General features: G+C 44.1%; 1 protein-coding gene across 1 annotated transcript in view; it reads right to left on the bottom strand.

Annotated features, from left to right (window-relative positions):
- The window catches only part of POU2F2 (POU class 2 homeobox 2), a 52732-nt gene extending 31314 nt beyond the window's left edge, over positions 1-21418 (bottom strand). Inside the window, exons 1-4 of the mRNA XM_040327314.1 lie at positions 21336-21418; positions 13395-13454; positions 5908-5942; positions 5783-5827 (exon numbers count right to left, since the gene is read on the bottom strand). Of these exons, the coding sequence (XP_040183248.1) occupies positions 5783-5827; positions 5908-5942; positions 13395-13454; positions 21336-21363 (168 nt within the window). The 5' untranslated portion in view covers positions 21364-21418. The remainder of the gene's footprint in view (positions 1-5782; positions 5828-5907; positions 5943-13394; positions 13455-21335) is intronic.
- Positions 21419-26433: the final 5015 nt, after the last annotated feature.

Raw genomic sequence — 26433 nt, 5'->3', positions numbered from 1 at the left:
GCTGGAGGGCCGTAGTTTGAGGATCCCTGCTTTAGACCATATATTTTTGTTCTTTGTCTTACTTTCATGTCTAAGCGGGGGTTCCGCGGGAAAACTTTTTTTTTTTTTCCCATATGCTTCTGGCACTCTTACCTTATATAATAGGGTACTCTACTGTCCTAATATTATAGCCGCCACCATTCTGATTCAGTCGCAAAAGATGAGTTTTAAAAATCTTGGATGGACGCTTCCATCTTGCTTGTGGGTACACTGAAGCCCACAAGCAAATCCTTCCGGGATGCGGTGAATGCTGATGTCCTGCAAGAGTCATGTAATGTAGGAAATCACGCGAGACTTCTTCTCTTCAGCTAAGGAATAATCTCCTGGGCAGCGTCACGCTGTACTCCCAGGAGACATTGCAAACTCGCCCCAGAAATCAATGGGCCGATCGCAGCTAAAGCGACACACCCACTCCCGCGGGAGCCAAACCAGGAAGTGCCTTGTTCACAAAGGAGAAAACAAGGTATGGACTTCATTTAAAAAAAAATTGGACAGCGAACTGGAAATGTACACACTGATCCCCTGTTATTAAGGTGGACTTTAATTTAGGGTGAACCTCCGCTTTAAACCTTAATAGAGACCTTTGAAATTCTGTATATTTGAATCCTTAAAAATAGACCATTTTCCCTGTTAAATGCTATTTGGAATGTTTTTCCTCTACTCATCCACCTTTTGTATGCGCTGGTTACGATACACTAACTTTTAATACTCTGCTTCGCTTTATCAGGCTCCGACTGTAAATTCAGAAGATTGTTTCATCAATATATGAGCGGTCGATAGAAAAACAAGACTTTAAAACTGCAGCTGGATGTAAAATTATTGAGACAGAATTTTCTAGCGCCACATCTAGTTTATCCAAGTGTTTTTGCTTCACCACAAACAGAAGCGGGGAGTGCGCTGCTATTTTTCAGGAGTAATTCAGACAAAAAAAATAAGGGGGTACATGCTTCGAGGGTACTGCTTAGGCACAATAAACGTTTCCAGAATTTCCCTATAACATAGCAATCTTATTCTTTGAGTTTTGTTGCACTTTAACAAATTAGTATTATAAAGGTTTAATGTAGGAAATAAAAAAATGCAATGAAAAAGGTGTCAGAGCCATCATATTGTTTCATAAATGTTATATCGTATTTATCGGCGTATACCGTGCACTTTTCTCCCCTTAAAATCAGGGGAAAATCGTGGGTGCGCGATATACGCCGATACTGCTGTTCCCGGGCGCCGCCGAAATAGACCGAGCCGAGCGTACTGCGCACTCGGCTAGGCTCGGCCACGCTCAGCTCCGCGAGACAAGCCGAGAGCCGCAGCCTAGAGCCGAGCCGAGTGTACTGCGCGCTCGGCTCCGGCCGCAGCCACGCGAGAGGAGCCGAACACACAGGAAATCCGGCTCCTCTTGGCTCAGCAAAGGCGCCAAATCCAAAAACGGACACTCAAAACGATGGACGGACCCCGCGAGGAAGTCGCAGAAGGACACCTCCAAAGCCGCAGACGGACACCCACAAGGCTGGACGGACACCGCGCAAGGCCGCAGACGGACGCTGGACAAGGCCGCCGATGGACGCAGGGCAAAAATGTAAGTTTTTTTTCCCTTAAACTACCTTTCTAAGTTTGGGGTGCGCGTTATACGCCGGCGCGCGGTATACCCCGATAAATACGGTAATCTACACTAGAAAAATAACTGGAAGCCCATTAGCTGTTACAAACATTATATGTGGAGTTATAAATCTTGTCTCATTTTGGCAGAATCTGCCTTTTCTTGTTTAGAATCCCTTTGTATTATATTTTAATGATCTTAAAATAAGCTTAGGAAGTTGACTCATTTGTGAGAAAAGATAGACAATGTGTTCGGAATGATGGTCTGGGGGGGAAATATACCGTAAAATGGGTGTATGGGGAAGTAAAAGAGAGAAGTCAGAAAACGAGTGCAATACTGTGACAGCACGGGGGTTTCCCCTATCATGTCCCAGATGTATCGCCAGGCCACACCGAACCCCACTGAGCTCCCAGTGCTCCCACCATGTACTCACAAGCAATATGGCTGACTGGTGCATCTATGTCATTACCAATATACAGAGACTCGCACAAAGGGTGCTGCTTTGAAAGGTTAATTTTAGAACTCCTTGTAAATAAAAGCGTGTGGAGGTTTGTCCTTACCGATATTGCAGTGCAGTCATTGAGTTGTGTATTGTAAAATCAGGGAGCTGGCCAAACATCAGATGGCAGTTTGCCAGTAGACCTTTTATAAGCATGCTTAGCTTAGCTTGCCCTAGTTTGCATGTTTATGATGAGGGGGAAGATATAAGAAGGTGGACATTGCTGGTGAAGCTTATTTCATGGAAAGCAAAAGAGAATGCCTTGTGCATTTAAAGGGGCTGTAAAGGTACAATTTTTTTTCCCCTAAATAGCTTCCTTTACCTTGGTGCAGTCCTCCTTCACTTACCTCATCCTTCCATTTTGCTTTTAAATGTCCTTATTTCTTCTGAGAAATCCTCACTTCCTGTTCTTCTGTCTGTAACTCCACACCGTAATGCGAGGCTTTCTCCCTGGTGTGGGGTGTCGTGCTCGCCCCCTCCCTTGGACTACAGGAGAGTCAAGATGCCCACTAACACACAGCTCCTTCTATCTGCAATGTAGAGAGCGTCCTGACTCTCCTGTAGTCCAAGGGAGGGGGCGAGCACGACACTCCACACCAGGGAGAAAGCCTTGCATTACTGTGTGGAGTTACTGACAGAAGAACAGGAAGTGAGGATTTCTCAGAAGAAATAAGGACATTTAAAAGCAAACTGGAAGGATGAGGTAAGTTAAGGAGGACTGCAATAAGGTAAAGGAAGCTATTTAGGAAAAAAATAAAAATGTACCTTTACAACCCCTTCAAGTATAAATAAAAGCAAAAAAAAAATGTTTTTTTTTTTTTAGTGTGGATAAATTAGAACACTTGTCAGTTTCCATTTCTATCTGTGCCCCCGTTAGGGAGATTCAACCTCTCCATTTGTCCTGTTTACCATGATCATTAAAAGTAAAAAAACTATTTTGGAATGTCCCAAGAAAAGTAATAGAGGGGAAATCTTCCAATGGGGACAATAATTCTGGTGACCTGAGGGTCCCTGAGAGATCCCCTTAAATTGCAGGGATTTCCTCTAACTTCACGTTTGGCTAATTGTCTCGACTCGGTCAGTTATAAGAACTGAAAAAACGGCAGATTCTGTGGGTGGGTCTGTTGTCTGAAGCTTGGTGGGTGGAGTCATGATGAAAAGCTGCTCAAGGACACAGCTCAGGTATGTATAAACGGAGGGGCGGCACTGATTACGGAAAGTTTTACACCTTAACGCAGTGAATGCATTAAGGTAAAAATACCTTCTGCCTTTAAAACTACTTAAAGGGTTTGTAAAGGAATTTTTTTTTTTTATCTTAATAGCTTCCTTTACCTTAATGCAGTGCTGTTTTCATGTCCTCATTGTTCGTTTTTGCTCTCAAGTTGCTGCAATTCTTCTCTGATCTCCACACTTCCTGGTTGTCTGTTTCCTGATAACCACAGTACTGGGAGCTTTCTCTCTGTGGTCACTAAGGGCCAGATTCACAAAAGAGATACGACGGCGTATCTCCTGATACGCCGTCGTATCTCTGTGATCCGCCCGTCCTAACTATGCGGCTGATTCATAGAATCAGTTACGCATAGCTAGCCCTAAGATCCGACAGGTGTAATTGACTTGCACTGTCGGATCTTAAGGATGCAATTCTATGCCGGCCGCTAGGTGGCGAGGCCATTGCGGTCGGCGTAGAATATGCAAATGACTAGTTACGGCGATCCACGAACGTCCGCATTACCCGTCGCTCTAACTTTCCGTCATTTCCGTCGAGATATGCGTCGTAAAATTAGGGCTGAGCCCTAGGTGTTCTAAGCCATGTTAAGTATGGCCGTCGTTCCCGCGTTGAAATTGAAAAAATCGCGTCGTTTGCGCTGGACGCCATTTACGCTAACGTCTAAACAAATGACGTCTGTGCGACGTAATTTAGCGCAATGCACGTCGGGTAATTTCCCCGACGGAGCATGCGCAGTATGTTCGGCGCGGGAACGCGCCTAATTTAAATGGTGCCCGCCCCATTTGAATTAGGCGGGCTTGCGCCGAGCGGATTTACGTTACACCGCCCGCAAGTTTACAGGTAAGAGCTTTGTGAATCAAGCACTTACGCTGTAAACCTGCGGCGGTGTAACGTAAATGGGATACGTTACGCTGCCGTGGAGCAACGTAATTGTATCTGAATCTGGCCCTAACTCTTCAAGGAGGTGCGATTACTGTGTGTCTAAAACCCCTCAGCACCAATCAGTTTCGTTTTCCAAACCATCACTGCCCTGTATTGGCTCTGTATGCTCTGTACATCACAGAAGCAGGAAACAACATTCAAAAACGAAACTAGAAACTGAAGGTACAATATATGATTGATTTTTTATCTATTTTTAATCATTTTTAAAAGGAATCAGTTAACTATTATGTCTCTATACCCTGTAAACAGTCATTTCAGCAAAAAAAATGTTTTCCTTTACAACTCCTTTAAGTTAATATACAGACTAGGGGTGCAACGGATCGTGCCCGATCCGCGATCCGAACGGGTCGACCTGTTCGGATCGGCACAGTATGCGATCCGCGGAACGCACCGCCGCCGCGGCCTTAGGAAAGACCGCGGCTTCGGCCTAGCTCCGGAGCGGTCGGCCATCTTGGTACACTCGGCGGCGGTGCGCGATGACGTCATCACCCCTCCCTCTGCTCGTGTATCTTCTCTATTCTGAAAGAGCGCGCTGACTCTGCATTTAACATTGCAACCTGAGTACAGTACAGTGAGACGGACGAGTACAGTACATCAGTACAGTGAGTTGGCTATGGGAAAAATGGCTATACAAGTGTGTTACTGTTTAGTGTGGGGGCAATGTTGGCTATGAATATTATATTACAGTGGGAAAAATGGCAATTACAGTGTTACTGTTTTATTAGTGTGGGGGCAATGTTGGCTATGAATATTATATTACAGTGGGAAAAATGGCAATTACAGTGTTACTGTTTTATTAGTGTGGGGGCAATGTTGGCTATGGCTATTAATAATAGCCAACATTGCCCCCACACTAGTAAAACAGTAACACTGTATAATTGCCATTTTTCCCACTGTAATAATAGGCTATTACTATTATTACTAATATTAATAGCCTATTATTACAGTGGGAAAAATGGCAATTACAGTGTTAGTTTTACTAGTGTGGGGGCAATGTTGGACTGGAACAGTGATGGTGATGATGGTGACTCGGCGAGTGGGGGGCAATGGTGAACATTTAAGAGTAATTTAACAAAACTTTTGTTTGTCTTGTTTTTTTTTTTTTTTTACTGATCCGAAAATGATCCGATCCGTGACTCCTGATCCGAGGATCGATCCGATCCGTGAGTTTTTTGATCCGTTGCACCCCTAATACAGACCCTATGTTTTCAAATGCATATTGTCGTCCTGATGAAGGGGCAATGCCTGAACCCAAAACTTGTTGGCGTTTTAGGTTCCCCTAATGTGAAATCATCTTGGACTCTGCAACATCTGGGACTCTACAACCATTAGTATGGAGCTCTTATTACATCCATATTATTTTCTTATAGGTAGTCTTTGGTAAACTGCTAAATGAAGCCTAGATGAAGTAACCTCTGAAGATTTTGACGCTTTGAATGGTGAAAACGTTTGTTATAGTGAAAACTCTTGCACTACATACCTTTGGAGAGAGGGAGAAGGGAGACGATCCCTTGTTTTGTTGCACCTGAAAAACACAAACAACATGTCTAATGGGCATATTCTAAGGTGATTATTAGTAAAACTGAACAGAGAAAGATGGTTTACCTCATGTAGGGCATCTGCACCATTCCTTTCATTGTCTGCAAGAAAATAATAAGATATAAATCAGACTTTGATATCTGAGGCTAGTAAAACCTGGGGCAGTCCACCATCTGACAGACTCTACATGGCTGCTACAGAATGTCAATGAGAACCAGCTACAGCTTGACGTCATACTGGTAGACAATTTACTTTGGCACAAAAATAACCCGTTCATGTGGTTAGTCCGTTTCTCAGATCTATGGAAATATGTACAATTCTGGACATAACAACATTAGCGGTGAACCAACTGTTTTCACTTCTGAACATTTTCAGAGGAAAAAAGGATATTACCTGAACACCTTTAAACCTTAAAAAAAAAAAAAAAAAAAAAATCGTAAAAAAAAAAAAAAAATGTGTCCCTCATTTTGGTCTGATGTATATAAATGTTTATAAAATGCACTTTTTAGCTATCAAAACGTGTTTTCCAGCGCAAAACCTTTAATCCGATTTCTAAAAATTGCTGCATTTGTAAATTCCAAAAGCCAATATAAAGGAATAGTAGTGGTAAAAAAAGCCCTTGTGGGTTTAACTAGTCTTGTTTTTTGTACAATTCTCCTTTAAGGGGTGTGGCAAGGGGCGTGCCCTATGCCTGCAAACTTTTGCCGATAGGTGTCCCTCATTCCCATCTCAAAAAGTTGGGAGGTATGCTGCATCTCTGTGCTTCTCTATACACTGGCTGATTGTGACTGGTTGGAGCGGCTTACAGAGTACTGTACACCTTTTCCCAAAAAACGTAATACTGCCAAGAGCCATCAGCCAGGATGTAAGCAGTGGGCTGGCACTTGGGAAGAGTTAATTTTATGGAAATATGAAAACGATGGGCGCCAGTCTGGAAATGTGGGCATTCCTGGGCAGACTGCATTTGCATGCAGATCACCCCCAGTAACACCGACATGTGATGCCGTTTCTGCACGATTGAAAGAATTGGAAAGGGGCGGGTCAGAGACCGTCAGGATGGGGAGAAAAGCACTGGAGGATGCCGGATGCCCTTCAGTCAAGAAATTAGACTTGCTGCAGCTTCTAATGCACACTCGTGACAACGCAGGACACCTATTAGAAGACAGTTACCATCTTATATCAGACGGTGCCTTAACCTCCCTGGCGGTATGATTCTGTCAGAAAAAACATGCTAAAAGCGGTACCATTATTTGCAAGGAAATTTGGCGTTTTATATTGTAGGTCTGTAATTTTTAGAAATAACTCACTTAAATCTGACCAAACAAGCTTCTAATAGGCATCCCGGGTATGACATTTTTTTAAAAACAAAATTATAAATTATAATATAATAAATAATTATAAATAATTATAACAAATAATAATATAATTATAATAAAAATTATTCAATAATGTAATCAAATCAAAATCACTGAAATTTGCTCAGTTGCAGAATTGTTGCTGTCATTATTTTTTTTTTTTTATGACGAATTTCCCCACAAATCGCTATCGCACAATTCTGCAAGTGATTATAATTTATTATCGCTGTTTTTTAGCTGATCTAAAACTATTTTTGACATAAAGGGACACTTTTGGTTGCTATGGACAATCTACAGTTTGCAGGGAGAAAGAAACGTTTTTATTATATAAAATGACATGCATGACACAGGACAGACCATTAGGGACAAGGGGGGTGTGTTTTTTTTACATACAGTACTGTAATCTATAAGATTACAGTATACTGTATGTAAGGTGTTTGTTTACTTTTTTGAATTTGGCGCCGTTCTCCGTCCCCGTGCGTCGTAACGTCGCAGGGAACGGAGATCGGCGTCACACGGAGGCACTGTGTGAATCGAGCGAGGTCCCACTCGCTCACACAGCGCGGTGGCATCGCTGGATCCAGGGACAAGGTAAGTAACTTGTGCCTGTGGATCTAGCGAGGCAAGCCCGAGTCTGACACGGGGTTTCCGCTCGCAGCAGGAAAATCTAACCCCGTGTCAGACTCGGGAAGACCGCCAGGCAGGTTAAGAAGGACCTTTGGGACCACCAGGATTTATTCTAATTTTAGATTGCAAGTTCTAATGAGCTGGACCCTCTGATTCCTTCTATATTGAATTGTATTGTAACTGTACTGTTTGCCCCCACCCCTGCAGCCCCCGCTATATAAATCCTGTATGATAATTATTAAAGTGGTTGTAAACCCTATACATATACCCAGTGAAGCAACTCAGGTGATACACTCTCCTCTACATCTGTTCAGAATTATAAAGCTTGCCTGAGAGTTCAGAAAAGAGGGAGGGGAGAGCTAAAGTTACACTCTGCAGGGGCAGCTCCACAAAGGAAGTACGCCGGCGTAGTACTTTCAAATTTCCCGCGTCGTATCTTTGTTTTGAATCCTCAAAACAAGATACGACGGCAAGATGCAATTCTTCGGCGTCCGCTGGGTGGCGTTCCCATCGTATTCCACGTCGAGTATGCAAATTAGCCATTTCCGACTATCCACGAACGTATGAGTGGCCGTTGCATTCTTTTACATCGTTTCCGTTCGGCTTTTTTCAGCGTCGAATTTGAAAATATTTTATTTTGTTTGCGTAAGTCGTCCCTGAATGGGGCTGGACGTAATTTACATCAACGTCAAAACAATGACGTCCTTGCGATGTCATTTAGCGCAATGCACAGCGGGAAATTTAGGGACGGCGCATGCGCAGTTCGTTTGGCGCGGGGACGCGCTTCATTTAAATGGAACACGCCCCCTACTCGCCGATTTGAATTACACGCCGTTACGCCGCGAGAGATACACTACGCCGCTGTAACTTACGGCGCAAATTCTTTGTGGATTCAAAGATTAAAAAAGTAAGTTACAGCGGCGTAGCGTATCTCACATACACTGCGCCCATGCAATTGTATGTGAATCTGCCCTTGCAGTGTTTAGTGAGGAGAGCTCTGATAGCTGATTGGAAAGAAGGGACACGCCCCTCCTTCGCACAGCAGCAGAGCTGAGGCTGTCAATCAATCCCAGGCTGTGCGCTGGATATCCCTCCCCATCATTTTTCTCTTGGTGTCGGGAAAACTTGTCAGAAGTGATTCATGCTGATAGCAGAGGAGCGGAGCAGCAGAGAGAAATGACACTTAAGGCTCTTAATTGAGACAAGTACACACTATAGAGGGATAGGCTTTGTTCAGATTTCATGTATAAGTATACAACCACTTTAAAGCTACAAATTGCATATACAACTTTTACAAACTATTGGATTCAGTCATTTGAGTGGCTTTGATAATGCTTTCTGTGAAAAATCTAAGCGGCTTAGGCATTTTTTTATAACAAAGAGTTAGAAAATGTTCTCATTCAAACATTTATAGTAGAAAAAAATACATAATAAACTGAATAAAAAGGTATTTAAAAATATTAAATAAAAATCATATTTGAATTGTACTTTGGATGCTATCAAACAATTAGCAAATGTGTATGGGGCAATAGCTAAGAAAATACTGCTAAAAACACAAAAGAAATCCAATCCAAAAAAAAGAAGTTGATGCAAAAAGTAAGAATATGCGAGAATTGGTGAGAATTGTTCAATGGCAGATTGTAGCAGCCGAGATCAGCAGAATTGTATCACCCACTGGAGGAGACTTCCTCATCGGGTCACCGAGAAGGCAAGGGGGGGGATTCCAGAATGATGAAGAGGACTTCCCTTGCAATAAAACTGTCGCATTTTTCCGGTAATGGGGTTTCCTCAGTGTGTGAAGGATACGGCAATGTATTAACGATACAGGAACATAGAGGAAGTGGATCCCGCTGTCACACAGAAGCCATGGGGTCACCATAAGGTGCTCTTATATCAGTTACATTGCATCAGCTTTCTGTTGTGGTTTGAGGCCTACATTCACCATCTGAGAAAAGAAAAATCCCTGCCTGACCAGTGACTTGTTACAGTAATAAATCTTATTTGGTTATGCACAGTAATTCTTGTCTGGTTTAATCCTCCATTATTGATGGCATTTTGAACCCTGATGAAGGGGAAGCTTTGAGCCCCGAAACACGTTGGGTTATTTTTTCTGTACAATTAACTAGACTTTAATAGTGCTATGAGGCTCTCATCCATTCTACACTTACGAAACTAACCTGGGGGCCCCCTTGAGGACACCCCAGGTAACAGAAAGCTCCCTCTTGATTTGGAATTGCAACCTCCACCTCTTTCCAAGGGTTTGGGAGAAATTGATTTGGTAAAAAATTGTAACTATTGTGCAGGGAATTATACTGGAGCCCCTCCTAGTCCCCTCGTTAAATCGGGTTGAAAAGGTTTGTTTTTTATTTTGTAAATAGGTTCCTTTAAGCTAGTGCATTGTTGGTTCTCTTACAGTTTCCTTAAATTTCCCTTCTAAATGTTTTTTTTCCCCCTTTGTCTGAATTTCTCACTTCCTGTTTCTCCTCAGTAAGCTTGCCCCCTTTATCTGGCTGGGGGTTAGTCAGCGAGGACAGCTTACTGAGGAGGAACAGGAAGTGAGAAATTCAAACAAAGAAAAAAAAAAATTAGAAGGGAAATCGAAGGAAAAGGTAAGTGAACCAACAATGCACTAGCTTAAAGGGTTAGTAAATTAATTTTTCCCCCCCCCCTTTAAAATAACAAACATGTTATACTTACCTCCACTGTGCAGTTCGTTTTGCACAGAGTGGCCCCAATCCACGACTTCTGGGGTCCCTCGGCGGCTGTCTCTGTCCTCACCGCAATTACTGACCAGAGTCATGCGAGAGAGCTTGCATGGTGGTGAGTAATTGCGGGCGCGCTCCCGTGATACAGCGAGCGGCCATAGCCGCCCACTGTATCACTCGGCCCCGCCCCTCGGCGCACCGCGTCACTGGATGTGATTGACAGCAGCGCCAGCCAATGGCTACGCTGCTCTCAATCCATCCGCTCTAGCCAATCAGCGGATAGGCAGAGCGGCAAAGAGGATCTCGGGACCACGCGGGACTTTCAAGGGGTCAGGTAAGTATAACGGGGGCTCGGGGGCCGGCATTATGAGATGTTTTTTCACCTTAACCACTTGCCGTCGCTGCACCGCCGAAATACGTCCACAAGGTGGCTCTCCTAGGCGAGACCACGTAAATGGACGTCCTGCCTATTAGCCGCCACTAGGGGCGCACGGGCGCCGCCGGAGGCGCGCGCGCGCGCCCCCCGCTCGCCCCCGACTCCCGTGCGTGTGCCCGGCGGGCGCGATCGCCGCCGGGCACACGCGATCGCTCGGTACAGAGCGGGGAACGGGAGCTGTGTGTGTAAACACACAGCTCTCGTTCCTGTCAGCAGGGGAAATGCTGATTTTCTGTTCATACAATGTATGAACAGAAAATCAGTGTTTCCCCTAGTGAGGCCACCCCCCCCCACAGTAAGAACACACCCAGGCATACTTAACCCCTTCCCCGCCCCCTAGTGTTAACCCCTTCACTGCCAGTGGCATTTTTATAGTAATCTAATGCATTTTTATAGCACTGATCGCTATAAAAATGCCAATGGTCCCAAAAATGTGTCAAAAATGTCCGAAGTGTCCGCCATAATGTCGCAATACCGAAAAAAAAATCGCTGATCGCCGCCATTACTAGTAAAAAAAATATTAATAAAAATGCCATAAAAATACCCCCTATTTTGTAAACGCTATAACTTTTGCGCAAACCAATCAATAAACGCTTATTGCGATTTTTTTTTACGAAAAATATGTAGAAGAATACGTATCGGCCTAAACTGAGGAAAAAAAATGTTTTTCTATATATTTTTGGGGGATATTTATTACAGCAAAAAGTAAAAAATATTCATTTTTTTCAAAATTGTAGCTCTATTTTTGTTTATAGCGCAAAAAATAAAAAACGCAGAGGTGATCAAATACCACCAAAAGAAAGCTCTATTTGTGGGAAAAAAAGGACGCCAATTTTGTTTGGGAGCCACGTCGCACGACCGCGCAATTGTCTGTTAAAGCGACGCAGTCCCGAATCGCAAAAAGTACTCTGGTCTTTGGGCAGCAATATGGTCCGGGGGGTAAGTGGTTAATGCATAGATTGGATTAAGGTGAAAACAATTTTTACTTTACAACTCCTTAAGAGCCCTTTTACACTGGTGCGTTTTTGCGGCGTTTTTGCAGCGTTTTTGCGGTAAAAATAGCGCTATAATTGAAAACGCGGTAAAATCGCGGTGTTTTACCGCTATTTTAACGCTCCGCTATAGGCGTTTCCAGTGTGAAAGGGCTCTTAAAGGAACCTATTTAGAAAATAAAAAACAAACCTTTACAACCCCTTTAAGCCATCCCACCAATTTAAATTGCAACCACTTGCCAACCGCAATACCTATAAACACGTTGCGGCTTGCACGTGCTTTACTGGGATTATGGCCAAAGATATCAGCCATAACTCCCAGTATCATTTATTTGCAGCCAAGTGGCTCACGAGCCGCTGGAATGTTTCTCAGGCTTACCGTTTCTGCCGGTTCCTCTGAGAAACGATCCGGCGGTGCGGCCGGCTGCTCCCATAGGCGATCAAAAAGTAGATAATCTTTGATCAACTGTATAACCTTTGAGAACTGGAGTGATGTCACTTCCTGTCCAGCCCAAAAGTAAATAATTTTTTGTTTATTTTAGAGCAAATACATTTTTATAAAATAAAAAGGGATTTGGAGTGTTTTTTTTTTTTTACCCCAGATGTCTGCATAAAGAGAACCTGTCATCCTTATTTATATAAGGATGCTTACATTCCTTGTAATAGGAATAAAAATTATTAAAACATTTTTTTTTATGAAAAAGTGTCAGTGTAAAAAAAAAAAAAAATGTAAAGCACCCCAAGCAAACGCATATGTAAACCGTGTTCATACCACACGTGAGCTATCACTTCGAAAGTTCGAGTGAGAGCAATAATTCTAGCCCAAGACCTCCTCTGCAACAGGTAACCTAGGTGCCTAAAGCGTCGCCTATGGAGATTTTTAAGTACCATAGTTTGACGCCATTTCATTTTACAGCGTGACATGGTATCTACTTACTCGGTGCAACATCATCTTTTACATTTTATAAAAAAACTGGGATAAATATATATATTTTTTTAATTAAAGTGTTTTTTTTTTTTTTTTTTAAATAATAATATACTGTATATCACATTTTCAAAACTGCTGCACAAATACCAGGTGACATAAAAAATTGCAATAGCACCATTTTATTCCCTAGGGTCTCTACTGAAATAAATAAAATAAAAAAATTCTAGCAAAAAATACTGATTTAAAATTAAACAGAAAAGTGCCAGAAAAGCCTGCTGTGAGCTGGACTGCCTGAAATATATTCCATAGACCTGTGTCAACCAGTAGATTATCCCTTAGGTGTACCACAAATGTACTCCAGAAGGAAGAATATTAGATTATCTTGGAGGTGTTCACTGGTCTGGAGAAATGTCATTCTAAAGTAAACATTATACCACGTCCCACCAAAACCCAAATTCCGAGAAAATTTTGGGTGGAGTTATTCAATTAATTTGTTTTTAGTCACATTACCTGCGACACCCCCTTCTGTGTGCAATTTCCCGAGGTGACCCGGTTTAGACATTCTTATTTCTGTGGATGAAAAGAGAAAATCTATCAGAATGTTGTGTAAAAAAAATACAGTGAATAGTGCACGTGTATACATCAACGCAAAAAAAAACATACTGTATTTGTTTAATGAAGTACCCAATGACCTGGGAACAAGAAGTTAGAATGATAAAAACCCAGCAACTTTATTAGCAGAGTTAAAGAACCCTTCTTTTGTCTCAATCACCCGTTTTATTGTAGTCTGATATCCTGCTAATTCAAGCTATTCACAGCATAGCAGTAAACTAGGTTTACTAAACCTTGGAAAAATAGTTTGTGTGCTCAACACCTACTGCAACACCTATGCCGTAAAAAAAAAAAAAAAAAAAAACTAGACACAGATAAAAATATATACACACACACACAATGGGCCAGATTCAGATACATTGGTGTATCTTTCCGGGTGGCGTAACGTATCTCAGATACGTTACGCCGCCGTAAATTAGGGCGCAAGTTCCGTATTCAGAAAGAACTTGCGCCTTTAGTTACGGCGGCGCAACGTATGTGTGTCGGCGTAAGCCCGCCTAATTCAAATGTGGATGATGTGGGCGTGCTTTATTTAAATTACATGTGATCCCGTGTATTTGACGTTTTTTACGAACGGCGCATGCTCGAAATTACGCCGCAAATCGTCAATGCTTTAGACGTGAACGTAACTTACGTACAGCCCTATTCGCGAACGACTTACGCAAATGACGTAAAATTTTCAAAACTTGACGCGGGAACGACATCCATACTTAACATTGGCTACGCCTCATATAGCAGGGGTAACTTTACGCCGAAAAAAGCCCAACGTAAAAAAATGCGCCGGCCGGACGTACGTTTCTGAATCGGCGTATCTACCTAATTAGCATATTCCTCGCGTAAATATACGGAAGCGCCACCTAGCGACCAGCGTAAATATGCAGCCTAAGATACGACGGTGTAAGACACTTACGCCGGTCGGATCTTAGGGAAATCTATGCGTAACTGATTCTCTGAATCAGTCGCATAGTTACGACCACGCACACTCAGAGTTACGACGGCGTATCTCCTTTCTGAATCCGGGCCTATATATATATATATATATATATATATATATATATATATATATATATATATATATATATATATACATACATACACACACACACATACACTATATATATATATATACACACACACACACACACACAGCTTTTCTTCTCAGAAAATATGTGCAGGAACTCAACCACGACCCGTTCAGATTTCACAAACAGTAGAAGGGTCTTAAAGGGGCATTAAAAACCGAGTGCAGAGTTCAGGGGGTTACAAAGCTGTCACTTGTAAACACAGAAACCAGACTTCTGTGTTTACAAGTGATTGTGGTGAGCAGGCACCAAAGGGTCTGAGCCCAAGGTGGTGGAACTGAGTCCCCCCAAGTTCCCCCTGAAAAAAAGATTATATATATATATATATATATATATATATATATATATATATATATATATATATATATATATATATATATATATAAATAAATAATGCAGCGAATCCTGTGTGTTTCCTGCACACCAAATCGTACGGCATTCATGCAAACAACAGGGGGTGTTATATTAACAGCACCCCAAAACTGTTTGCAAAATACAGTGCGAATGACAGAATTGGGCCACATAGGTGTGAATGCCCATGCGATCCAATTCCAGTGCGAAAAAAAAAAAAAAAAAAAAAAAAAAAGGGGGGTCTCCTGCACCTTTTTTTGTGCAGATTTGATGCGATTTGAGGCATGCAAATCACACCGCACCGACTTGAATCACTGCAGTGATTGCAGATTCAAAACACATTGCAGTTGAGATCTGCAGCGGGTGTCGATATTAAGTTAAGGAAACCCCAAACGCAGTGCATTTGCCCACACTGGATCGAATAGTACAGAAGTACCATGCGATGCAACTGCAGCGAGTTCCCAAAAGTAGCGACTGCGCTAATTCTGTGCGATTGCAGCCCTTTCAAAATGAATAGGCTGAAATCGCACCGCACAGAACGTCAAGTGAATTTCACAGACTGTACAGTGTTCCCAGGTCCTCAGACTACCAACATCTGGTGTGGCGTCTCAACTGCTAGAAAAGAGAAAACAACAAAGACCCGACAGAGATGCTAACCCTTCCATGTTCTCTTTTTAGAAAAAAAAAAGAATTGTTTCCCACCTGTTCCACTAGGGTGAGTGCTGCCACCTTAGAACAGGAAGTGCATTACTGGCAGGATCACCAGGTGAAAATAAAGGGCAAAAAAAAATAAGAAAATGATCCCCTTGCATCCAGCAACAGCTGCTCAGTGATCGGCCGCACAGCGCTGCATGTGAAAGCGAGCGGGGTGAGAGGTGATGGGATAACCAGTCTAGTGAGAAGGTTAGAAGGTTAGAAGGTTAGTCATGGGAGACTCTCACTTCTGCTTCTGGTTTCCCTGCTAAACAGACTAATTACTAAAAATACACGCAACGTTCATATATACTATATTCTATACACAGACCACACATGTGGCCTTATGCTTACATCACCAAGAGAACCTACAAAGCTCCATATGCAGAAATGTTCTTCACTCCATCCTCATGGAAATTATTTTTGGTGACGGAGTGATAGACAATAGCATTAAATAAATAAATAAAAATGTATAGCAAGTTTAATATTAGAAGGGAATAGTAAATGGTATTTATCATCCATCTAGTTCCATTATGCTTTTCCACTGTGCCTACTGGTAACTTCTCAGAGTTTGCTGTGGACAGGCGCGATGTGTGGCTCTAGTGTGCTTTAGGTGTGTTTTATATGCACTTTATGAACGTGCGTTTTGAGGAAAGTGCATCAAAGATACAGCAAGCAGGATGTTTTTTTTTTTTTAACACACCGCACATACATTCATAGTGTATTTTTCCCTCAATCTTGATGTGCTTTATGTATGTCTTCCATATCTGTGCAGTAATCCAGTGTGAGACTTTTCCTTCCTAAAGACTGCTCGCCGCTGCTCTCTCTCTCCTTGTACAGGGTGACTGGTCTTGTCTCCGCCCCCTCCTGTCATTTTCTGTAGGCAGCCTGTAGTAGGTGGAGCCTGCTGGGCTCCTCCCACAGCTCTGCTCTCTCTCTCCCCTTGTACAGGGTGACTGGTTTTGTCTCCGCCCCCTCCTGTCATTTTTAGTAGGCAGCCTGTAGTAGGTGGAGCCTGCTGGGCTCCTCCCACAGCTCTGCTCTCTCTCTCCCCTTGTACAGGGTGACTGGTCTTGTCTCCGCCCCCTCCTGTCATTTTCTGTAGGCAGCCTGTAGTAGGTGGAGCCTGCTGGGCTCCTCCCACAGCTCTGCTCTCTCTCTCCCCTTGTACAGGGTGACTGGTTTTGTCTCCGCCCCCTCCTGTCATTTTCTGTAGGCAGCCTGTAGTAGGTGGAGCCTGCTGGGCTCCTCCCACAGCTCTGCTCTCTCCCCTTGTACAGGGTGACTGGTCTTGTCTCCGCCCCCTCCTGTCATTTTCTGTAGGCAGCCTGTAGTAGGTGGAGCCTGCTGGGCTCCTCCCACAGCTCTGCTCTCTCTCTCCCCTTGTACAGGGTGACTGGTCTTGTCTCCGCCCCCTCCTGTCATTTTTAGTAGGCAGCCTGTAGTAGGTGGAGCCTGCTGGGCTCCTCCCACAGCTCTGCTCTCTCCCCTTGTACAGGGTGACTGGTCTTGTCTCCGCCCCCTCCTGTCATTTTCTGTAGGCAGCCTGTAGTAGGTGGAGCGTGCTGGGCCCCTCCCACAGCTCTGCTCTCATTCCCCCCCCCCCCCGTAAAGGGTGACTGGTCTTGTCTCTGCCCCCTCCTGTAGTTTTCTGCAGGTAACCTGTAGTAGGTGGAGCCTGCTGGGCCCCTCCCACAGCTCTGCTCAGGCTATGTACAGCACAGTGATGATGCCACTGCTACTTTTACAAGGTAATGCCTGGGTTTAAAAAGGCAAACCCAAAGTGGATTTATAGTCTTTGTGGCTATTAAATGATATATATTTAAATTACTGTTTTTGCGCCAGGAGTGGATAATTGATTTGGTAATGCTTCCATGCCCCCTAATGATTTAGGCAAAGAAAAATAATTTTAAATAGCAGGTCTGCTGTAAATTGTGCCTGAATGGTACAGGCTCTTTGTATATAGAGAAGGCAGAGTGAGAGTGCCGCTGTACATGAACAATGGGAAATGAAAGTGAGAGAAACATTCTACCCCGGTCTGTGTGGAGTGAAAAGTATAAAGCGATTATATGTTATGATAAAAACGCATTGCCAGAGTATTGTGCGCTCGTGTGGGAGGTTTCGGAAACGTCTGTTTCGAAAGGTTTGACCAAACGCTATTGCATTAACGCGTTGTGTTAGATTAAATCAGCTACCCCTGATCCCTGCACAGTGCAGTCAGCCGATAATATGGGAAATCATATACTGGCTCTCTCCGGAGGCTGCTGTAAGCTGCATTGTGCCATATACAGTCAGTAGCACGAATTCCGCAGCCAATTTCCCCAAATACAGGACTGCACTGTGGTTAGTTGATACGCAAATGGGGGGGAGTGGGGGTGGGATGGTAAATCTAGTAATCAATGAAAAGGGTAATGAAAGGTGAATTAACATACATTACATACTGATCGAGATTCAAACCACCTATGGGTGGGCTTTATGCTCAATGGCCCCAAAGTGGTGATAATATGACTTCAGCACAACCCGGGACTGTGACCCCCTGACATGCCACATTTGTCATGTCTTTTTTTTGGGGGGGGGGGCAGATACCCTCTTTTTAGACGCATACAGCTCCCACTTCCTCCCGGGGGACAGGAAGGAAGTTCTTCTCTCCCCCCCCTCCTTTCTTGCAATCTTCTGGGACACGTCACAGGTCCCAGAAGATTGCCCGGCCAATCACAGCGTGCCTTCGCGCAAACGCAGTGCATGCCCAGCTGTGAAGCCACAGCCCGGCACCCACAGTAGTGATGCCGGTGCCGCAAAGAGGAGTGGGGCTTCGTTCCCCAGCATCGCTGGCCCGTGGCACAGGTGAGTGTCCGATTATTAAAAGTCAGCCACTTCACTTTTTAAATGGGCGGAACGCCTTAAAGTGAATTGTAAAAAGATTGCGCTGTGTATGATGTCCATTAGAACAACCACCAAGGTCTCTAAATTCCGTGCATGGGCTGAAATTTAAAGTTTAGAAACTGTATTTCTTTTCCTACTTTTCCTTAGCATGCCGTAGTGGAGTGGTCGAAGGGCACGTTGACTTGTCTACATTGCGTTTAATGCAAGCATTATCCCCCTGCAACACGCAGACAGGCATGTAAAATGCAGCATTGCAGCGCCATTCACTTCGAATGGCATCTCAAGGCACCTGCACTGAAGAACACCACAACGCACGGTGTTACAAAAAAAAAAAGAAGTCATGTATATTTTTTTATTATTATTTGGGTTCCTTGGCAGTAAGGATGAGCTCCGGCGTGTTCGCATAGAACACGTGCAGAGCCCGCCAGGAAGTGAGCACGGCGCTGTGATAATCACAGCCAGGGAGACATTGTCCCGCTGCTCGGCTGCAGGGATCGTGAAATGTCTCCCTGGCTGTTATTAGCGCAGCGCCGTGCACACATCCTGGCGGGCTCTGCACGTGTTCTATGCGAACAAGCCAGAGCTCATCCTTACTTGACAGGCCAATCATTTTCAATGGGCTGCCTATACATAACATGTATTAATGCACTGCACATGGTAAACGACCCTTTATTAAGTGCTTGTTCACACTAGTGGTGCTAAACCCCCACTGTTCAGCCACGTTTTTGCTATTCCACCTTTAACTGCAGAGGCAGCAGCCAGGTGCAAACGCATTCCTCAGCCATAGGGTTGCCACCTGTCCGGGATTCACCCGGACAGTCCAAGGTTTTGAATTATGTGCCCGGGTTTCAGTCCCCCTGAAACCCGGACACATTATTCAGACAGGAATGTAGCTTGGAACAGGGCCTGACAGGAGGGCGAGGGAGCACTATGCGGTAGAGCTGCACGATTAATCGTCAAGAATCGTTATCGCGATATTTTTCCCGTTGCGATTCTTGACACAGGGTTTCACGATCTTTGACATGAAAATAATTTTCTCTCTGCTCTCAGCCAAGAGTCAAAGTCTGGGCAGCCTGCCAAGTTTTGAAAACATTCTTTATCAGTGGAAAGTTAAGTCTAAACATTGTATCACATTGACTTTTACATCAAAGGAATAAACTTCTGTATGTAAATTAGAAACACTTAAACACCAAACCTTTTTCTGACAGCTCTTTTCAAGTTGAAATCATTTTTTATTTTTTTTTGCTAGAAAATTACTTAGAACCCCCAAACATTATATAATTTTTTAGTAGAGACCCTAGAGAATAAAATGGCGGTTGTTGCAATATTTTATGTTGCGCTGTATTTGTGCAGCAGTCTTTTTGAATGCAATTTTTTTGGAAAAAATTACTTTAATGAATTAAAAAAGAAACTAGCCAGTAAAGTTAGCCCATTTTTTTTTTTTTGTATAAATGTAAAAGATTTTACGCCGTGAGAATCGTGATCTTTATTCTAAGCAAAAAAAATCATGATTCTCATTTTGGCCAGAATCGTGCAGCTCTACTATGCGGCCTATATTACTATTCTCTTTGGAGCACCCAAAAGGTGTCCCAGGTCTGTTATCCCATAGTGTACACAAAAAAAAACACGTTGCTCTGCGCCGCTAAAGTGTTCGGGTTTGGCTTGAAAAGAAAGTGGCAACCCTAATCAGCCATGATTAGGTACTTTATGGCAGGAATTTTACCCCCTATTGCTTTTGTTGGACATAGAGTTATATTTACTAAAATTGATGAGTGCAAAATCTGGTGCAGCTGTGTATGGTAGCCAATCAGCTTCTAACTTCAGCTTGTTCAATGAAGCTTTGACAAAAAATAAATAAAAAAAAACCTGATTGGCTTCTATGCAGAGTCACACCAGATTTTGCACGCTCCAGTTTTAGTAACTCAACCTCATTGAGTGCAACCCATTCATGGGGCCACTCAGCAAACGCCCTGCAATTGTATGCAATGCACAAAGCTGCGGCAGGCTAGTTCAAGATCAAATGCTCCCCGATACCATAGGAGTGTGAACAAGCCCTAGAAGAGAGAGTTTTCCCTGCTCTGTTCCTGCATATGCTTTGGAGAGGGTAGGCACCGGTGCACAACTAGGGTCTTAATAGTAAAACGCATCAGTTTGTTATTACATCTCCAAATTTTAAGATCTTAATTTCAAGATTTAACTAAAGAACAATTATTCAAACACTTTCTGAAAAGGGTCAATTCTCTGTAAATAACTCCAATGAGAGAAAAGCATTCATTAGACTAGAAGCTGATTGGTTGCTGTGCGGTAACGCACCCTGCCATCCAGGGGTGAACTGACAACCCATGGGGCCCCTGGGCAATGGAAGATTATGGGGCCCCCTGGGCTTACAGATGGCCACCATGCCAGGAGGCAGTGCAGCTAAAATCTCAGGATTTTCACATCAAAAGCATGTCGGTTTAAGACATATCAGGGACAGATGTAAAAAAAAAAAACACAGATTTTTACATACTGTCCCTGGTTTTATTGAGCCTGGCAACCCTGATGGGGGCCCCCTAGTGGCATGGGGCCCTCGGGCAGTGCCCGAAAGTCCCAATGGTCAGTCCGCCCCTGCTGCCATCCCATCTTTTACTGGTTGCTCAGGCTGACCTAGATCAGGCACAAAGTTCTCCCCTCTGGCTGTAAAGAAATCACTATTGAATGGATACCCTGAGAAGATGTAGCCGTGCTTCTCCCAGCATCCCTCGTCTAACTGCAGCATCTCAACATGCTGGAAATGCAATGCGGTCCCGGTCCCAGTCACTCCCCCCCCCAACCCAACCACTTTACTCACCTGTTGCCCAATGATTAGAGATCACCATGATGGGAGCTGCAAGCCAGTACAGATCACAGCGAATATGAGAGTGATGAGACAGAAACTGGCTGTAGGAACTAACCCACCCACACCCTGCATTAACCCCAACCCTGCCACAGTCACTGCATTAACCCTTTAGGGAGGAGAGTGAAACTGCTGACAGTACGTTGAAGTGCACTTGCTGCTTGTGCACTATCATTCTCAGTCTTCTGCAGGATCGCCTTTCTCTACAGCTGTATAATCTTCAACTGCAATCATGTTACCATAGATTGTACCCCTTTAATAAAGCCCAACTTTGGGGATTACACAAAAATCACCCCTGTGCGCCTTTCTCTGAGCTGCAAGGATTAGATTGCTTGTTATGCCTAGAGGTAGAGGAATACAGTGTAAAACTGACACTATTACTTGCACTAGCTTCCATTTGTGCAACTGGTCCCCTGAAGCCTCTTCTCCTGGCTTGGTTCATACTAGTGTGGGCCGTGCGTCCCGCGTTTGCAGGGGAAAATTTAATTGGCTGCTCTGCCACGTGAAATGCAAAAAAAAAAGTGCATGCACCTTTTTAAAAATGCGGCCGCAGGAAAACCGCATCGTCTTTTTGACCATGGGGTTCCCGCACCTGTGATCGTGCTGCGGGCTGAGATGCGTGGGCGTGCCATTCAAAATGGCAGCCCTGTGCCTCTTACAAGAGCAGTGCGATTCGGCTGTGGGTGGTTGTGGATGTGGCAATCAATGCGATTACCGCACCAGGAACGCACGGCCTGCAACGGTGCCTAAAGCTCGGCTGCAGAGATCTGGAAATGTCTCCCTGCCTGTGGTTAGCGCAGCGCCGTGCAGACTTCCTGGCGGGCTCGCACGTGGTCTGTGCGAACACGCCAGAGCTCATCCCTAATGGGCAGGTCAATTAATCGATCAACTTTAGTACAATCACCCTGTTGTATTTGGGTCATGAGATTACTGTTGGCAGCTATAGCTGTTAGCAGTAATCATTGTGTACTGTCGGCCCGGGAAGGCTCCCCGCATCCCCCTGCTGGCAGTACACAATAGCACTGCAGTAGAGATTCCCCCATCAACAATGACCTGTTGTTGCAGGAAAGAAAATTGAATTATCTTTGGCAGTAGGGTTGACACCTCATCCCTTTCAAACCCAAACACATAGTAATTACACAACTTCGGTGGCTGATTAAGGTGGTAATTAAACTCACTTGGTGCCTTATCTGCATTAAATTAGCCTCAGAACCTGTGTAATTCATATGTGTTCAGGTTTAAAGGGATGAGGTTGCAACCCTATATGGCAGTGATGGCGAACCTTGGCACCCCAGATGTTTTGAAACAACATTTCCCATGATGCTCAACTACACTGCAGAGTGCAGAGTACATGAGCATCATGGGAAACATAGTTCCAAAACATCTGGAGGTGCCAAGGTTCGCCATCACTGATCTATGGCTTGCCTAGGGCACTCCAGCAGGCAGTTGTATGCAGTTGTCATCAAATACAATGCAGGGCCAACAGCCCAGCATTGTACTTGAGAATGGAAAAGGGGGCACAAAAATAAAAATAAAATTTAGGTAATTTACTGGGCGACTGGACCTTTAAGATTTCAGCCCACCTGTCGCGTGAATAGTGGCGGGGAGGCAAGTCCGCGTGCCCTTTCTAGGATTTTTCAGTCCCCCGATGGCCCCGATATAAAAGGGGTTCCAGCCAGGGTCTTTCACAGCTGACTGGCATCTACTTGGCGAGCTCCCCTCACCCTTGTCGCAGGCACTTTATGTGGTATGTCACCCTTGTTTCAAAGGGGCACTTTGGTTACGATTACTCTGGATTATATTTCACTGGCCACAACTGCCTATCATTGCAGAGTACAGTTTCGGTAACCTCTGCTGTCCGCATGCAACTATAAATTCCAGAAGCAGGACTCAGAAGATTCCTACTGCTGGGATTTGCATTGTGGCTAAAAGCCCGCGTGAAAGGAGCCTTATGCCCCATATGCACGATCGGAATTTCCAAAGGAAAAAGTCAGACGGAACTTTTTCATCGGATATTTCAACCGCGTGTGTGTGCCCCATTGGACTTTTTCTGTCGGAAATTCCGACAGAGTAAGAAAGAGAACATGTTTTTTTTTTTTTTCTGACGGAAAATAATTCTATCGGAAATTCTGTTTGTCTGTATGGAACTCCAACATGCATGCTTGGAAACAATTTGACGCATGCTCGGAGGCATTGAACTTCATTTTTCTAGGCTAGTCGTAGTGTTGTACGTCACCACGTTGTTGACGGCCGGAATTTGGTGTGTCCGTGTGTATGCAAGACAGCTTGATCGGAATTCTGATCGTGTGTACGGGGCATTACAGTTTATGCCTCTACCCATAGACCTAACAAGCATTGCAGTGTGGGAGGGGGACGATGCATGGGTAACTTTTGCATAATTCCCGGAGCAGGGCTTTAAGGAATCATTCACACTTTTCATAGCGGTTACTTGCATTCCCGCTCATGATTTCGTGTGGGAGCGGTTTTCATGCAAATTTCAACGTTGCATGTAAGGTACTGTAGCCCATTCGCTGCCCTTTGCACATGTGTCGCCCAAATGAAGTTTCTGCTATTTTTTTCAAGCTTCTAAGGCCCCATACACACGAGAGGATTTATCCGCAGATACGGTCCAGCGGACCGTTTCCACGGATAAATCCTCTCAAAGATATCCGCTGATTTCGATGGGATGGAGTGTACACACCATCCCATTGAAATCCGCGCGGAAATCCTCTGGCGATGACGTGTCGCGCCGTCGCCGCGATTATGACGCGGCGACGGGCGCGACGCTGTCATATAAGGAATTCCACGCATGCGTCAAATCATTACGACGCGTGCGGGGAATCCCTTTGGACGGATGGATCCGGTAAGTCTGTACAGACGAGCGGATCCATCCGTTGGAATGGATTCCAGCAGATGGATTTGTTGTGCAGCACAGCAAATATTCGATCTGCTGAAATCCATCCCAGAGGAGATTTCTCCGCGGAAAAAGATCCGCTGGCGTGTACACACCATAGGATCTATCCGCAGAAACCCATTTGCTGGGATTTATCTGCGGATGGATTCTATCGTGTGTATGGGGCCTTAAAGTCGCATTTTGGCTCAATTGCAGAACTGTCAATCGTGGCAAAATCGCACTGCGTTTTGGGTGCCATATAGAAATAATGGCACCCAAACACGCATTGTATGTTTTGCACCGATTGCCATGCAATTTGTGAATGGCGACTCGCACTTTGCATAGCGGGAACTCACGTTTCCGCTTGCTATTTTGTGTGGGAGATTTTCAGGCAATTCCGTGTGCTGCGCATAAAGTAGCCCATTCACTTCAAGGAGCTACCCTATGCCAATTTGTCGGCCAAAAGCAGCTCCTGCTCTTTTTTGGGTGATAGGGTGTATGCGATTTTCAAGGGCACGTTTTTCCACAACTGCCGCACAGTCCTATCCTATGACAATCGCACTGCATTTGGGGTGCCATTTAAAATGAATCGCACCAATTTTGCCCGAAATTCTACGGTAAATGGCCGGGTGTGAATGGGGCCTAAAGACTTTGAAGCACCCCCTGATATGGATCAGCTCATTTTAAAGTGTATGTCAAGCCAAGACTTTTTATTTTTTTTAAATGGATGAAAAACTATTTTTTTTCAAGATGTAACACACGGCAATGCATGGTAATGGATTAAAAACATGCAAATTTTTTTTAAAAAATGCAGCACACAGCAGTGCATGATATATGCATTGTGGGGCACTGCAATATGTTGGGCTCTACTGTACAATGTACTGGGGTGCCATTCAGGAGGAATGGCACCAAAATGCACTGTAGCTAAAGCAGGTGCATTGCTATACTTTGGGGGACAACTATAAATGAGAGCTGCTCTATCCAGCCAATATTAGTCAAATTGGAAAATATAATCTAGTCCTGACTTTGAAAAATACCCCAGAGTCACCATTCTCGTTGGAAAAATGATTACCCAGTATGGACCTGCCTGGCTGATCGCTACACATAAACTTGCATGCTCAGCCTACGCAGTCATGCACATTCATGCCAATCACATGCTATAGAATGATCACACAGCAATTAGATCTTTTGACACTGTCCTGTGTCTATTTTCTTCTACACAGATGACTTCCTGCCCAGTAATCACACTGCAGGACACCATCGACAACTTTGGTGAAAAAATCAGAAGGCATTTTTTTTGCGCTGCATCTTTTCGTGACGCCTTTTCTGACGTTTGTGCTACAAAGTAATTAAACTGGCTAGCAAGTTGTCAGCAGGTTATGTTAGAGGATCATTTTTAGAAAGACATTTTGCAGCCAGCATCTCAGTAGACGTCACTCACAAGTTATTGAATAGAAATCCCCTTGGTCCTGTCACGTAAAACGTGCAAAACGCTCATAACAGGGCCTGAGGAAGCTCTAGTGAAATGCTTTTTAAAGTTTTCAATAGCGTTTAACCTAACTGTCAGATGGCGCATAAAACCAACCGCCTGACCGCACCCCTAGGGCACAATGCATTTGACTGCCAGCGGTTATTGTAATCCTCTAATCCGAAAGGATGGCAGACAAGAAAGCGCAAGTACATACAGCAGTCATGTGACCCTAGCCTTAAAGAGAACATGTATTTTGCCTAAACAGTGACAGGTTTGCTTGATATCAGGCAACACTATGATTTAAAGCGGACATTTAGCAAAACCATGGCCATATTAAAAATATGGAGTATCCACCCCCCCTCCCCCTTCTGGATTTTTTCCCTTAATTCTACTCTTCTGAGGAAGCCATGTCTATAGGTAGCTGATTCAGCCAAAATAGCACTTGTAAGGTTAGACATCAATGTAAACAAGAAGACCTGCCTTGAAGTCTCCCTTCCAATCCATCCAACGGGTGTTCAGTAGGGTTGAGGACAGGGCTCTGTCCAGGCAACTCAAGTTCCTCTACAGCAAACTCATAAAATCATGTCTTCATGGTGCTTTTTGTGCTCAGGGACACAGTCATGATGGAATTTGAAAGAACCTTCCACAAACAGTTGTCACAAAGTTGGAAGTGCACAATTGTCTAAAAT

This window comes from Rana temporaria, chromosome 10, assembly GCF_905171775.1.
Source record: "Rana temporaria chromosome 10, aRanTem1.1, whole genome shotgun sequence".
Lineage (NCBI taxonomy): Eukaryota > Metazoa > Chordata > Amphibia > Anura > Ranidae > Rana > Rana temporaria.
Note: the sequence above shows the minus strand (reverse complement) of the source record. Positions and strands in the feature narration are given on the sequence as shown.